This window comes from Dreissena polymorpha, chromosome 11, assembly GCF_020536995.1.
Source record: "Dreissena polymorpha isolate Duluth1 chromosome 11, UMN_Dpol_1.0, whole genome shotgun sequence".
Classification (NCBI taxonomy): Eukaryota; Metazoa; Mollusca; class Bivalvia; order Myida; family Dreissenidae; genus Dreissena; species Dreissena polymorpha.
In genome coordinates, this window is record NC_068365.1 from 60,779,140 (window position 1) to 60,796,523 (window position 17,384).

At 35.9% G+C, this 17,384-nt stretch overlaps 1 protein-coding gene and 2 non-coding genes across 4 annotated transcripts in view; 1 reads left to right on the forward strand and 2 right to left on the reverse strand.

Annotated features, from left to right (window-relative positions):
- Positions 1-6,421: 6,421 nt before the first annotated feature.
- Positions 6,422-6,504, reverse strand: Trnal-uaa (transfer RNA leucine (anticodon UAA)). Its single transcript has one exon. It is a non-coding gene; the product is annotated as a tRNA-Leu (tRNA).
- A 3,282-nt stretch (positions 6,505-9,786) lies between these two features.
- Trnal-uaa (transfer RNA leucine (anticodon UAA)) lies at positions 9,787-9,869 on the forward strand. Its single transcript has one exon. It is a non-coding gene; the product is annotated as a tRNA-Leu (tRNA).
- A 1,639-nt stretch (positions 9,870-11,508) lies between these two features.
- Positions 11,509-17,384, reverse strand: part of LOC127851553 (uncharacterized) — a 12,806-nt gene continuing 6,930 nt past the window's right edge. For both annotated transcript variants that reach the window (XM_052385380.1, XM_052385381.1), the window contains exons 2-7: positions 16,926-17,124; positions 15,780-15,976; positions 14,722-15,105; positions 14,359-14,499; positions 14,008-14,110; positions 11,509-13,608 (exon numbers count right to left, since the gene is read on the reverse strand). In XM_052385380.1, the coding sequence (XP_052241340.1) occupies positions 12,021-13,608; positions 14,008-14,110; positions 14,359-14,499; positions 14,722-15,105; positions 15,780-15,976; positions 16,926-17,124 (2,612 nt within the window). In that variant the 3' untranslated portion in view covers positions 11,509-12,020. The remainder of the gene's footprint in view (positions 13,609-14,007; positions 14,111-14,358; positions 14,500-14,721; positions 15,106-15,779; positions 15,977-16,925; positions 17,125-17,384) is intronic.

The following is a 17,384-nucleotide window of genomic DNA, read 5'->3' on the forward strand; positions in this document are numbered from 1 at the left end:
TCTTTTTCAAGTACAAATTGAAACATGTCATAAGAACAAAAAACTAGTTTTTGTGTACATATTATATGATCTATTCATTTATTTTTTATAACATGTTTAATATGTCACAATTTGTTTTTATTTATTTAATAAGAATAATATGTTATCAATTGCTTGGATTGAAAAGCTTACACAAATCATGGAAAATATATGTTGTTTGTTCCATTTGCAAAAACAACAGTATTTCCCTAAAACGTTTTGGTGGGGACAGTGGTCTAGTGGTAGGATGCTGGTCTAGGGATCTGAAGGTCTCTGGTTCGGGTCCCGCTAGGGGCACTGGATTTTTCTGAGCAAATTTATCCCACGCTTGCTCCTCCCCACCCATGTGTATTTATAAATGGGTACATGTGAGGAAAATAAGCCAATGTGCCGTGGCTGCTTTCGGCGCCATATGTAAACGGACGAATTAAATCCCAGTGATCTGGGGCTTAATGTCGAAGTCGGCTGAAGATGCATACGTTATCAAAGCAGACTATAAACCGAACCTTAAACCTTTTTCCTATGTTCTAATCGGCCATCTTGTCGGCCATTTGGATTTAGACTCTGTGGGCATATATTTTGATTGGGAACAAACATTTTCTTTTACCCAAGACAATGTAGAACATCATCAGCATATTAGAAAAAGGTTCCAATCATGCACCGTAGACCTCCGTTTCTACTAGACAAAATACTTGTTTTGGTATTTTATCAGTAAGATATATTGATAAGGAACAATTCCTTTTTAAATGCATCGGCACACATGTGTTACTTGGCATTTTCACAGATTAGCAAAATCAGTATTGATTAATAATTATGCATGGAACAAAGTTTGGATTTCATGAAGATTTTGGTAATTGTAAAACAAGCGTGATTATTGCTGTTATTATTATTTGTTTATTATTATTACTATTATTATTATTATTATTATTATTATTATTATTATTATTTTTATTATTGTGAAAAAGCCCATATAGAGTTTAAACCACGTTGTAATTGCCAAAGCCTGTAGTTCAACGAATAAGCTAGCTTGATTATGAGCCCCTTGGTTTTGTGTTTAAATCCGGGAAAGGTAAAATTGTAAAGTCACAAGTTCTGGAAGATGGTAAACGCCCGCAGGAATCGTAACCGCTCTAGTCTTAGCTCGGGTATCAACTTCGATGGAACAACGTTGAGGGACTGAGACATAATCTCAGACGGCTGGTACCACTATTTCGGAAATTATATCAGCCCCATTACGACCCTGATGATGTACGTAGCAGTGATACTTGGGAAAAGCACGTCTCATCGGAACTCGATCAAATTGTGACGAATATAAAGACAGGCCCCAAAGTCCGTGTACTCCCAGAAACCGTAGATTATATAATATCTATGTGTCCGAAGAGAAAGGCTGGTGGATATGACAGTATGAACATCTAATAAATGAAAAACATGTGACATCCCCAGTGCTGGCCAACATCTATACCTTGATGCTACGTACCGGACAAGTCCCAGACAGCATGAAGGGAGAGACAAACCGAATTTTCAAGCTTGGTACTCACACAATCAAAGAGGCGTCTTCCTACGTTCACCTCGGTTTAAAGTGCGACCCGTTTCTACGTTCTACTGGAATGGTTAATGACGCGTGCAACAAGCTTCGAGGGACATACCTGAGTATCGTTAATAGTGGAATATCTCCCCTTGCACTCAACCCGTCAACATATATAAAAGTCTATAACTCTATTGTGATACCTAAAGCATAATATGGCTGTGAACTGCGGACTTCAATAAGTGCAGAGGACATAATTAAGCTAGAACGCTCGCATAGGTTTTGCTTAAAACACATACAGGGTCTACCACAAAAAACTGCAACTAACTTTACTGTATGTGCTATCCATGCCGTGCTTATGGAGACAATGGTTGATTACAGAAAGCTGGTTTTTCTAGGACAAATTTGCAACCTGTCAAATACTTACATGGCCAAACATTTGTTTAACAGCAGACTCATATATTATGAAAATTTCGACAAACAACACCGTGGTTTCATTTCTGAATTACGTGCGATATTTCGCAAGTACGAACTTCACCACATTATGGATCAATACATTGCAGAAGGTCTGTTCTAGGCGAAAAGTGTGTGGAAAGCCTTGCTCCGCCGACACGTTACACAAAAAAGGAATATAAATCTGTTTCAAGAGTGTTCAGAGAAGTACTCCTTTCTTTGCTAAACAATATTACGGTCCGACGGAGTGTGTGGTTTATGGACTAACGCCAGAAAAAAATCCTGAAATCTCCTCTCTCTGTAGTAAGACTGACAATGCGAGTAATTGGGCGACTTACCATGCCCGCGTATATATATACATGTGCACTTTGTAATGGAGTGAATTCGAACGTAGTGCGCCATCGTATTCTGATCTGTAATGTGAATTCTAACACTCGTGAACAGTTATGGAATACCATAATAGACACAAACGGACTTATCCAACGCCTTTTTTAATGTTTGTTCTTAACTTGTTCAAGTATACGGAAGGGTTTTATTTTAGATTCGTCCATATGTTCTAATTGTCCGTTATTTATGACATTTAAGGCATTAAAAAATGCAACTGAAGAATTGTCAATATGTTTGTATACGAAAAAAGGTGATAACTTTGCCCAATGCTGAATACGAAATAGAGCACATAGAATATGCTGATGGGATGTCGTAAGGTTGAAAACGATGATGATGATGATGATGATGATGATGATTTTACAGCGTAAGTTTGTTCAATATCGGTCGGGACTACGGTGGCATAGAGGTGACATTCCGTTCTCTTTTTTATTTAAATTGCTCTCCTCTTTTTTCTATCTCGTGGCCACGAGTTAGCTATGTCGTGGCCACGAGATAGAAAAATGAGGAGTGCAAAACTAAATAAAAGCGGAGTGCAATTAAAAAAGAGCGGTGCAGTAAATAAAGGCAGAGTGCATTTAACAAAAGAGGAGAGAATTTTCGCTATCTTGAGATCCCGAGATAGTCAGCCAATCAAATTTTGCGTAACATGTGTAAATATTCTGTACGCATATATATAGCTGGTCAAAGCAGGCAAGGCTCTGATATAACATAACATACTACTATTAGTACTACTATTACTACTATTACTACTGCTGCTGTTGTCGATGTTGCTGCTAGTAGTAGTAGCAGTAGTAGTAGTAGTAGCAGTAGTAGTAGTAGTAGTAGTAGTAGTAGTAGTAGTAGTAGTTGTAGTAGTAGTAGTAGTAGTAGTAGTAGTAGTAGTAGTAGTAGTAGTAGTAGTAGTAGTAGTAGTAGTAGTAGTAGTAGTAGTTGTAGTAGTAGTAGTAGAAGTAATTGTAGTAGAAGTAGTAGTAGTAGTAGTAGTAGTAGTAGTAGTAGTAGTAGTAGTAGTAGTAGTAGTAGTAGTAGTTGTAGTAGTAGTAGTAGTAGTAGTAGTAGTAGTAGTAGTAGTAGTAGTAGTAGTAGCAGTAGTAGTAGTAGTAGTAGTAGTAGTAGTAGTTCAAGTATTAGAAGTAGGCCACGACATAGCTAACTCGTGGCCACGAGATAGAAAAAAGAGGAGAGAAATTTAAAAAAAAGAGAAGTGAATGTCACCTCTATGCCACCGTACGGGACAGAGCTCATTGCGCCTTTCACAATTCTAATGCACTGATGCGCGGATTACAAAAAAAGCGGTTGATTTACAAATCTACTAAAAGGGACATGTCGCCGTTTACAATGTAATTATATTTTGATAGAATACTTTATTAGTAGGTATGTACAAAATAATACATATACATGTATACTCTTAAAGTGTTTAAATAAATCTTAAATACATATTAGCGGGGATAGAACTTATTAAGCGCGGGTAAGTCTATTTTAAAAGTTTACATTCCAACCGGGTAACTAGCCACTGTAAAAAGCATCAAGTCAGTTCATAAGCATCTTAATAGCATCAGTAATTATCAATGAATATGTTTTTGGCTAAACTTTTGAACAGTACCACAAAGATGATAATAGGCATTCTGAGGCACATTTCATCAGTGTTTAAGGCCAAGAATATTGTAATATATACTGCCTCTGTGCGAGAGCTTAACTATTTGAGCGAGCAACCAACTGTTACATGTTATTTCTTTATATTGTGTTCATGATGTTTTTATTATTTATATGTACACACAAAATGGGCGCATTTTTCCTAAAATTGGAAAAGCAAATCCTCTTCAACATATGCGATACATCCCCATTCACTCGGCGGCAGTTATCGATGTCACGTCGACAACGTTACGTTGTTTGTGTGTCTTAAACAAATCTACTAACACGTTGGCGTTTTCACTGAGAGTGCACTACAAGTGTACAGCGTCTGTGTTGCTTGCATTAAATGGATGTTTTTGGCAGAAATTCTTTGTTATTTACTTCTACGTTTTGATAAGCCTTCGTAAACACATATACAAATATTATGAATTCCACGTTTCAGTGATTTTATTCATACATTCAAAATAATTTAAATATACATTAAGACATAATCGTAACGTCATGTACTATTTACACAAATATTATTGACATCTAAAAACAATGTAAATTGAAATTCATTAAACGTCTGTTTGTTGAAGCACGATTACTTGGCGTTATACTCATATGAATAAAATTACATATACGTCTGGCTGCCTCAATATTGAGAGAGTTGGCCGCTTATAGAAGTAATGTCACTTTTTCATATGGATTAGTATCGGGGAGAATGTGGCATTTTCGTAGTAATGTAAGTCTATGTGCACTCAGTCTTTGACAGGAGGCAACGGCATGAATGTCGCTGTTGATAACTATGAGACCACAGTGTCTGCAACGATGTCCGGGAGTTTGTATCCGTGTATTCACTAGCACACGCACAGCTGTCGAGGCTTCCGTTGTTTCAAGGGGTGTCCTCGCCGCGGCCCAGAGGCGATCAGCCCTGATGTAGGGTCGAACGACGCTTAATTGCACAGATTCTGGATACGTGTTCTGACTATTGCTAGGTGTGATATTGGCGTATCGCATAATTTGCTATACGTTTCCACGTCAGCTAAGGAGGAATCACAGTGGATTCACAATACGCTGTATAATAGTTCACAAGGTCATACTTTTCCATTAATGAATATATGTCTCGTGGACACCTTTAGCGATAGCGATCACAAAATAGATGAGCATAAAGTACCAAAAACTCATTTATATTGATACAGTTAAATAAGATATTCTTATCTTGCCAATAACTTTCTAATTGTTAAGCAGAACAGAACATGTGTTTTATTGTTACTTGAACAATGTACGGCTTCAGTATAAAAAAAAACACAACATGATGAAGAGGATTTATAATGTATAGTTGGATTTCGAAATGAATACGCTGATTGAAAAATCATCACGTCAAGGTTGAAGTTCGTGCCCTTGTTTTACATATGAACAAAGAGAAAGTAAACTTCCTGTCAGGCTTATTTCTAGATTGTAACCAATATGAATGTAACGCGATACAATAATTGAACAAACGCGTAATTAAATAAGTTACTTAATTCATAATCGCATATCAAAAATGTTTTGCCAACATTATACTTTTTAACTAAAAGTAAGCAACGGATGAATGAACATTTATATATTTCTCGTTTTACATTGATTTCCACTGCTTACAGTTTATGAACGATTTGAACGTCAACCTGATGTTGCAATTGCTATTGTAGACAATATATATTACGCGTTTAAATTCGTTGAATTCCCGATAAAGTATACATTATATATTGTGAAACAAAAAAAAACTAGCATTTTGTATCGCTTTATATCTGTTATATCTATGTTACCAGACCACATATAGTATTGAGATGTTTGCTATTGCTTTAAAGCGGAACGGCACGATTTATTCAAATATTAATGAATTTACATACAATGTGTTAAAACCTATTATACATATATTTCAATAAAAATTAAAACAAAAGTAACAGAGAACATGTTTCGAAAAATGCGAAATAAGCCAGATATTAAATTCTGAAATAAAAACGATATTTACAGTAGAATTCACCAGCATGCATATCATGCATGTACGATGTGAGTCTAAATTTAAAACGATATATATTCATACGACACACGAACACTAACTTCGATCCTAATAAAAAGACGAATGCTTCAGTTATTGTAGGAAAATATGTACGAATTATCTTCGTCACAATCGGCTCTGGCGCTAATTTGTGTTTGTTGCATTTCGTCTTCAATGTATAATTTTTCTTGCCTATTGTGTGTTATTGTAACATATTTTTATCAATATATTAAAATTTAACACATATAAAAATCGTGCAGTCCCGCTTTAAGGAACGTTGATTTGTTATGTGTTGACTTTATTAGTCAAAATATTCATTGATTTTGTTTGTAAATAGGGTTTTCAGTGTTGAACTAAACTCAATATGAAAAAAACACTAAATCGATTAGTACGGATGGGGTTCGAACCCATGCGGACATTCGTCCATTGGAACTTAAGTCCAACGCCTTAACCACTCGGCCACCGTACTTGTGTGGATACGTCAACCATTACTCTATGTGTTATCGCTAGTTGCATTCGCCTGTATTTCATCATATCAAATTATCGGTACATGCCACATGAATGGTTATCACGGGCTTTAAAGTGACTCCGATTAATGTCCCGTTATCGAGCGAAATGGTACATATCATATCTAATTACCCGAACTATATAGTAAATGACAAAATTCATCATTACTATAACCGTTCGAATATTTATATTTAGAACATTCGATTATCCCTTCTTGAATGTATCAACCCACACATATAATTTAAGTTACGTTTATAGTTAGAGTAGTTAGATATATTTATAACCTGCTATATTTAATTAGTTGTATATGTACATGTATATAACCTGCCAAACATAACTGTATACAAACTTATAAAATTAAATAGATATTGTAGAAAAAACATGACATTATTTGCAGGTATGATCGTTGGTTATACTAATATTATTATGAAGGTAAAGTTATAGTATAGTAAAGGGAAAGTTATAGTTAAGTATTTGCTAAGCAGAAAACTTTTTACATTTGAGCCTCACTCGGTGAAAATGTGGTTTAATGCATGTGCGTAAAGTGTCGTCCCAGATTAGCCGGTGCAGTCCGCAAAAGGCTAATCAGGAACGACACTTTCCACTTAAATACTTTTTCTTTTAAAGAAAGTGTCTCCTAAGCCAAAATCCAGTTTAGGCGGAAAACGACGCCCCTGATTAGCCTATGCGGACTAGACAGGGACGACACTTCACGTACATAAATGAAACCCCCTTTGCACCGTACGAGGCTCATTTATAAAACAAATATGTCAAGGGCCTGTATTTGCATCCTCTTTTCGATAGGTGCCTCTTTACTATTTAACGATAACAGAACAACATGTCGTTGTTGAAAATATTCAACAAAACGTTATGAAGAAACGTTAGGTCCAGTTTGATAAGAACAAGGACCTTACTACTGCCTCAGTCACAAATAATCCGGTCGCCGGCCGATGTGTCCGATCTCCAGGCATCGGGAAGACTGGACACGTCGGAGCCGTCCGCCGTCCGATGAGTGACAAAGTTTAAAACCTCAGTCACAAATAGACACCGATCACCGTCCGATCAGCGGCCGACGTTTTTTTCCGCTCATCTGGCTGGCGCCGGCCGATGATCGCACGCACATCGGGTCATTTTGTAGCATCGGGCGGCGTCCGGATTTTTTATATGACAGTTTGTTTTACCCGACATCGGGCCCGGGAAGGAATCGAATTGAGATCTTTTTTAAATATGAATGAAATATTTAAATGGATTTCGTATCTATTGAATAAAAATACATTGTAAATGAATAGCAAATACACTATCCAATTAGTAAAATCATCACAACACATTTCAATTTGGTACCGCTATAGATCATTATGCACAGTATATTGGGATTCTTTTAAATCGCTTTTCTCGTGAACAAGGCATGCAAGCGAACACACTAACTACTGTATACTTTTTGTTGTAAATTTTAACACCGTCAGGGATCGGTGTAGTGTTTGTTACTTCTTTAGATGTTATTTTATGGCTTGAGTGTAGACAGAGTAAATAGTTGTTGCACGATAACGTGGTGAGTCTTTCAAACAAGATACTGTTATTGTATTTATGGATCAATGAGAAACTCTTGCTTATCTTAGATTTATTTGCTAGCTTGTTTAAATCTATAAATTCATTCGAAAGTGCATGCAATATACAAAGCTAACTTAACGCTTATAAATCAAGCAAGAACTGAACGTTTCAGTTGATCCGATAAACAAATCCAAATAAACAGGACTTTCTTGTATTTAATCTGTATGAGCGTTTTACATATTAAGCTACGTAGTTGTATCACTCAATGTGCGCTTTAAAAACAAAATAACCGCTAATCGCAAACATCGTGTTCGTGCCGTTTGTCATGATATATTAGCAAATACAACTATTGATACAAAATATACGGTAATTCTTTTACAAGCAAAACTTTCACTCAAGTACAGTTACCGAGTGGTAAAGGCGTGGGCCTTACGTACCAATCAACGAATGTCCACATAGGTTCGAACCCCATCCGTAGCAATTGATTCTTTTAAATCGCTTTTCTCGTGAACAAGGCATGCAAGCGAACACACTAACTACTGTATACTTTTTGTTGTAAATTTTAACACCGTCAGGGATCGGTGTAGTGTTTGTTACTTCTTTAGATGTTATTTTATGGCTTGAGTGTAGACAGAGTAAATAGTTGTTGCAGGATAACGCGGTGAGTCTTTCAAACAAGATACTGTTATTGTATTTATGGATCAATGTGAAACTCTTGCTTATCTTAAGTTTATTTGCTAGCTTGTTTAAATCTATAAATTCATTCGAAAGTGCATGCAATATACAAAGCTAACTTAACGCTTATAAATCAAGCAAGAACTGAACGTTTGGGTTGATCTGATAAACAAATCCAAATAAACAGGACATTCTTGTATTTAATCTGTATGAGTGTTTTACATATTAAGCTACGTAGTTGTATCACTCAATGTGCGCTTTAAAAACAAAATAACCGCTAATCGCAAACATCGTGTTCGTGCCGTTTGTCATGAAATATTAGCAAATACAACTATTGATACAAAATATACGGTAATTCTTTTACAAGCAAAACTTTCACTCAAGTACAGTTACCGAGTGGTAAAGGTGTGGGCCTTACGTACCAATCAACGAATGTCCACATAGGTTCGAACCCCATCCGTAGCAATTGATTTTTAAATTTCGTTCATAACGAGTATCACAAAATGACATGCTGTATAGCTGCATTATATTTTTTTGTCCTCAATTGATGCCTATACACTTTCTTGGTAAGATTAAACTATCGTGTGGCATTCCCTCTTGTTTTGGAAAGAAACAGAGATTTAAGGCATTCCGCGAGGGGTGTTTGTTTTCATAAACAGATACCTTATTCTTTATTGTTATGCCCTAATCGTGCTTTTTATATCGAACTCATACAGCAACGTTTTATCGTCATATATAGACGTCGCTGCAATAAGAGCGCACTTTCGGAATTTTTCTGCCCATGGGTGAATGTAAAATTTCGGTACATATGCATTTTGATGTATGTTGTGTCATTGATAATTCAACTTTGTAGATATTAAGCCAGTACGATACATTGAGGAAAATGCAAAAGCCAGCGCAAAATTGAAGCATGACTGAATGAACTAGATCAATAAATATAACCGGTATTAGCTTTGCATTATTGAGAAACAACACTGCTCGCTCCGATTGCTGTGTATTTCCAATGTTGTAGATCCACACAAGTACGGTGGCCGAGTGGTTAAGGCGTTGGACTTAAGTTCCAATGGACGAATGTCCGCGTGGGTTCGAACCCCATCCGTACTAAACGTTTTAAAAAAAATAAAACTCTCAAAACAATAAAACTTATAAGGCATATGCAAAACACATCGATTTCATGCCTATCTTTTGTCTCTGAATCTGCTGATATGAAATAACAACTACAGTAAAAACTTCCACGTCGGAACGACCTAATGGCTATATTAAAACATTAGCAATATGGAACTAAGAACCGGCGGAATGAGATATGTGTCTATTTTCTCTTTTTTTAACATATTAAATATAGTTCATATACTGTTTAAATATTTTTTTAGGCATTAAATGACAAACTCAAAATTACATTCTGTGAAAAGGGGCAATTACAAATAGAAAGTACATCCCCGGCCAATATATACTTATTTTATTTTTGTCAAAGCGTCTTCGCTGCTTGTCTGGTCATAATTCTGATTCATATTCATGCGAACACACGTTATGTGATGACGAATTTCTGAATAAACAATCCTGCGGGAAAGCAATCGCGATGAATAAAAAAATGCTTGCTAAAGAAGAATATAATTAAAATTATCATTTAGAATTCGCGTCAACGATCTCCAAAGAACATCTGATGAAAAGCAAGTAAATTGAAAAGGTTGGCAGAACGCTAACTCTCTTGAAATAATATTTTGTTTATAAAAACACACAATAAACGTGTTCGTCGTTTCTCCAGTTCTACTCAGAATGGATGGATGAATGGCGCTGTTTTAGGTTCTAATCGTGGCTACCACATATATTTGTATTAACTTGTTGTTTTCTTTTTCGTTAGGCTTGTATATAGCTTTTCAGCATTATTTTTTAATGACATAACAAAATTTATGTGAGCCGCATCGTGCAAAAATGGGTCTTAATACATATGCGGTCAGCGTATCTCCGAAAAGGATGTGCGCTCCCCTGTCGGATATTAAGAGTCAGTGTTATAATTAGCGGACAGTTTATTCCTGACCCAACAGTTCAAAGCGCAGTCTGTTCTGGAGAATATGGCATAAGACCCATTTTCGTATTAGCGGGTCATATATCATAGTGTAGTGTGATTTTTTTTTACATCAACATCATCAATAAATCGAGATTAATAGTCGGATCGCTTGATGTAGAATCTTGAGTGTGTGTCATTGCGCCGCGGGATCAGCTGTGCCCATACCATTAGTGAAATGGGTAACTTAGTTATGCAAAATATCACGCATACATAAATTGTCTTCTTTATAGTATGTGCCGTTCTTGAGATTCTATGTTCCTAAAAAGCTACTATCTAACACGTTATTACCTAAGTAGTTTTTTTCTATTTTAAACCAATACATACATATGAACGAGGAATGTTTAATAAAATATAACAACTTTTAATAATGTATGTCGATTACTTTAACAAAACGTTTACTCTTATTAGTTGCAGATACACACAATGTGAATATGTGTCGGATGCATTAATGAACATGATCGTTGGAATTTCCTTACATTTGCACGTGTATGTTGTTATGACTGTTAAAATACAATAATAGCATGTATATGCAACTCTTATATCGTTGATATTCGTATGCCATTTGTTTCCGAACTTCTATAATTATATTATGTATTTTTAATCTGTATTCAATTAGCCAACGCGAGACAATGGAAACAAATTAGAATAAGAGATACTATACATATTAGAACAACAATGTTAACTGCATATGATTCATTCCAAATAACGCTCGTTGTCTACACTTGCATACCCGTACTTAAATACAATATTTTACAAATAATAAAGCATAACATGAGTACATGTATATTAGTTAAAATAAATGCACATGTTACATATCATATCTAACGACAATCTACATCATGCAATAACAAGTGTAAGTACTGAAAAGAGTTTTAAGTAAAAATATACTACATTACTGTTTATTATTGAAATATATTGACTTCAAAATGAGCCCGATATCGATTTATGCAAATACATCAATTTCAAGTACTTTATAAGTTACTTGTTAAAGTCAGTTAATGGATGACTGTATTTTATTTGCATGATTGTCAAGAAGCCATACAGCACATTTCCGTGTTTCAGTTTTTATCTTAAAATCAAAATCAAAAGTATATATCACGTTAACGTAATACATAACAGTCAACAATATTTTATATTGAACATTTCTTACGCGAATGTTTGTTGAAATCACAACCAATTCCCCCAGTATGTCAGGTTTTGATGTTTGATGTCTTTGCACGCCCTGCAGACTCACTAACTGCGTTCCCGCGAGGTGAACTTTGGCGCGATGAATCACTGTCACTCTCTTTATTTTCAAACAACAGCTTCATGTTAAGCACACCAGCTTTTACGTTTCCCAAATGTTCATAATCTTTCGCTGCTGTGTTATTACTCTTCACTACACTCGGCCTTCCCGATGGTGGGCTTTTATTGTCTGTGTCTTTTACATCTCGTTTTACATTTGGTGCCTCTTTGGATTTTGACACTTTATTTTCATTTTCAGTTATAACTTCATTTCCCTTTGCGTAAAGTTTATGGGACTTTTGCGCTTTGTCTTTGATAACACTATCAGCTGGATTAGCATTGTTGCTATCTTTCTTACCAGCGAGCAGTTTACTTTGTAATTCATTGAAATCAATACCATTTGCTTTACTTGTACCACCGTTACTTCCCATCAAATTTGAATCACTCAGTCGATTCACATACATGTGTTTTGTATCTGAAGACACGTCACTGTGTCTTGATACCGGCGCTAGGTATCCTTGGGAGTCTTGTCGCATGTATCGTTTGTCTTCGTCTTTTTCTAATTGATTGTCTGCATCAACATCTTCGTAAACCGCACCTGGTTCGTCTACAATTTCATTCGCTTTGTCCGTTTCATTTGTGTCAGCATAGTCGTATGCTGGTGGATCACCATTTTCTTGATTTTCTTCAATTTCACCGCCTTTTACAACGCCTTTGTCAAACATTCTTACGTCCTTATCTTTAACAGGTTTTTGCATAGAATATTTAGGCGTTTCAACAGTTTGAGAATTAATTATAAAGTTTGGAGAAGTGTGTGGTGATGGTGGTTGTCTTTTTGGTCCATCGATTCTTGGTATTTCACTGCCCATGGTAAAGTGAACTTTCTTGTCATCCGCAACGGAATCAAATGTGAACTCAATATACTGATCCCCAACATGTACAGCACTTAATTCCCTTTCAATTTCCTTTTGTTTCGTTTCGACTGGAATTGCAACAGCAGATTTTGAATCAACTTCGACTGGGCGGTTTAAGTCAAATGTTTGCTGAGTATTTGTATGTGAGTACATATGACTTTGGTTCGCAATAGGCAATGAAATATCGACCTTATTAAAAGCTCGTATGTGGTCATATGATCCTGTTGAAACATCACTTATTCTAGGATGAGACGACACTTTCAATTGATTATCAGTAGGCTTTTTGAACAATGCCACAAATCTACTGGTTTGCTGTCGTATTTTAGCTAACGTCCCTGGCGGTCTTGGTGACTTTTGTGGCAAGATTATTGCGTTTGCACTCTTCTGAACGCCACCTGTATTTTGATATGTATGTCCGTTGCTGGTCATTTTATCCAAATAATCATTTAAGTTTGTTTCCGTAGAAAGTGCAGTAGTACCCGTGACACGTTCCTGATAACTAGGATTTTCTACTGGAGAAATGTCAGGAACAAATCCGATTTCAGCGTATTCCTCGCCATGTGACTTGTAACTCATATTTGTAACAGCCACATCGGGTGCTCCTCTTCGTAGTTTTATACGCTTTATAGGGCACCCTCGCCTGTTAAAAAGACAAATGATCTTATTGCGTATGTCATCAGTTTAAAGGGATACAATTACAAACATATGAACTCGCTCACGAATGTGAAAATACGTGACATATCACTTTCAACATCGCAATTGAGCCGTGTAAGTTTTACGTGTCAGTCATGGTAAGAGCACGACACAAGAAATCTCACAGCATGCTTGATACTTTACTATATCATCAACTTAAAAAATGGTCTGTATAACAGGGCCTTTCTATTTCTCGAGCATTAGATACAAATGTGACACCCTAAGCAATTATATGAACTACGTGTGCTGTGAATGTTTTATACAATCAATATATGCTCGTTTTTTAATTCAAATACTGCGACTTTTTATACATGCTTTACAATACATGTTGATAAGTTCACACTACCTTTTGTATACCAGGACGTAGAATAATACGCCAGCGATAATCATTAAAACAATAACTGCTGAAACGACTCCGCCGATAATGGCACCATTCGATGACCCGCCATCTAAAGGGAGACAAAATATAATATAACCTGGATACAGCGTTGTTTTACAGGACATAAAGCGAAAGAAGTATGTTATCTAAATAATGAAACTTTTATTACAAATGCATCAACATATAAATGTTTATTCTTTAAAGTTTAACCCATCGGCGCATTATTTTAATTTGCTTATATTTACTGAGGTCAATTTGTGCTTAACGATTATTTACTATCATCACGAGAAGCATTTGTACGGCACAATCTAAGACTACCTTCTTTATTCGTAGAATTGGGTAGCGATATATTTGATTGAGTGATGGTCGTTGGAGTGGTGGGGATTATAGCTGGTGATGTCAACGTTGGATCAAACGCACTTTTTGCGCATTTCACGTCAACGTTTGCGTTGTTGATTGCTGTTAAGAATACATGTGTGTTAGTTTATGCATAAATGAAACTGAAAATTAAATCTAATAAATTGCATCTTTACACAATCCGTCGGTTTCTACAGTCATGTTGCATGATTTGACGATTAAAACATTAAATAACGACTTTTTATGTATTTTTAGTCAAGTGATGCAGATACAACTATTTAAATGATGATGTGTGTTATATCGGAATTTCGGGCATAAACGTACCAGTAACTACAATCCAAACAAACGAAGGCGAGTCATTGGCTCCTTTAATGTACAACCCATTTAACCCCAAACGTACGGTCTTGAATCCTGTAGTCACATTAGTCTGGTACACGAAATTCATATCATCATTTACACCTGGGTCACATGACTTTGGCAATGTGAACGGCGGTGCACTCTCAAACCATGCCGAGGCGCATTCTGTCCTTGAGACCTCTGTATGGGACGTTGCCATCCTAATGTCGACATATTTGACGACCAAGGCTTGGCTGGAGGAGATGTTACAAGAGCAATACGAGGCCGCAGTAAATAACGATGTTCGTTTGTCGAATATTATGTTTACCGATTCGCCAGAGGTCAAGGAGGGTTTGCAAAAGTCAATGCTTTCTGGAAATACAAACAGATTCTTGCCAATATTACCGGGTATACTATGAGGAAGATAAACACATGTTAATAAGCCTCGTTTATGACAACATTAATTAGTTATGGAAACACATATTTGCAACTGCTCATAGCTCAAGCGATGTTCAATATATTGCACACATTATGTATACTAGGTTGCTATAGTAGTTGTAATCGCTTGCTAGTAGCTGTAGTAGTGAATTGGTTGCACGACAGTTGCTTGCAATGCAACTAGTTAAAAAAACAATGTTTAGCATTGATTTCTCTTAGAAAGTAGCACCGAGTTTATTATTCTTTATTTATTATTCTTGGTTGTTATTGGTTGCATATATCGTCCATTGGCAACCTGTGTCTTTTCTTAGGTAAAACACTTGCGGAAGGTAACCAGATAATGCACCAATTCATACTGTATATAGTTGCTTTCTTGATCTGACACTGAATTATACGGGGTAACTTATAAAAACGCAAGCGTTATAGAACAAAATGTACCGCTATTTTGAGGTGTATTTATTTGTACAACATATTTGTACATAATATAATTTGCTTACCCATATTGTATAACCGTATTTCAACTTATTTGTAAGACAATGGAGGTTATTAAGCTCTCATAATTGAGTGTATAAATAAGTATGTAACTGATTCATCATGCACACCCCTACCTGTAATGCACGAGTATGAAATTGTCGCGTATGTAGATACGGAAAAGCCGCCATTGCATCCAATGTTGCTTTGCCGTCCTACTTGCGTTTTACACGTTGACTGGCCGGAACAAGTTCGATACAGGTCATAGGAGTGCAGTTGTGTGAGGCTCTCCATACAATCGCCCGCTTTGTATGCGCAGCATCCCGAGCCTGGCCTGATTAAGTAGGGAAAAAATTGTTCTGAATCTTAATTATTCTAAAATATAGAGAATAACAGGTTACTTCCTTATCTTTCTGTAATATATCAGGCAAGGCTTAGAATAATATAATGGCGAGGCTTGCCGAGCCGTTATTTTATTTGTGCCGAGCCTGATATATTTAAAAAAGATCAGGCAGTAACCTGTTTTTCTGTTTATCATACCTCTACGTCCCCGATTTTAAAGAAATAATATTAAAAATAACGCTAAAAAGTTGCAGTTTAAGCGGGAAAGAATCTGACTTTTGTCGTTTGACGTGTTAATAATGAAGTCATGAGTACGCGGGCCTAATATTTGTAATAAATGTTTTGTTGCTGTTTGTGTTGCATTTTGTGTTATATATTACATCTTAATATCAAATTGTTTGTCTTGTTAAATTTGTTTCGATTTTACTTTAAATGATTACTTTATAGTTAATTCCGAGTGATATGACTATCCTCCCCACATGACTGATATAAGAACTTCCTGTTGACCATGATATAAAATATATATCAGGCAACGTTATATCAGGCAGATATCTATGCGGTGGTATGATAAACTACAAGTAGCACGTCATTTGAAAAATTATTATGTCATTAATCAAAGCCACGTTCGTAATGAAATACTTGAATACCGTGAACGTAGTGATTATCGCCTGTTTGAAAAATAACTAAGCAATCTTGACACATTGTTCAGCGGTGTTCCATTTGCCGTTATACCTTTGTAATGAAATGCTTAGCTCTTTTGTTTCGCAAATAAGAAAAAAAACATTCATGCTTTTTTTTTCTTTTAAGTTATGCAAATTATTAACAAAACGCATTATTTTAATCTTATAATGCGACACGTGCGATAAATTCAGTTTTTGTCCATTGTCATTCAAGGTGATTACATTTCATAATTGCCATATCTTAAATATTTATGGACTTACGTAAGACATTTGTTTTTGTTGTTACATGTCTCAACCTTGACCCCATACTTCTGGTCACTGACATATATTCGTTCATCGTCCTTACACTGATCCAGTACCAGTGTATTACACGAACTACCGTCGCTACCAAAGCACGCGCTCGCGTTGTAGGTTGTTAGGGAGATGACGGTATCCAAGGTGACCAGAGCAGTGAAGAACACTGAAAATTTACATTAATTATAGTCGTTATTAAAGAAAAAATAATAACTAACTAATTATCAATTAGTGAATTTAAATAATAGAACTTGTATTTGTTTTCATATTCCAGAATAAGAGTTATGTGTGTGGGGGACCCATTTAAAAATCGTATCGATAAATAGGTTGACGATGTTTATGTAGTATAACATTATTATTACACCCTATTGCCGTGATTTACATTGTGTACCCAATCCACAGAGCATGTTAAATTGAATTATGAAT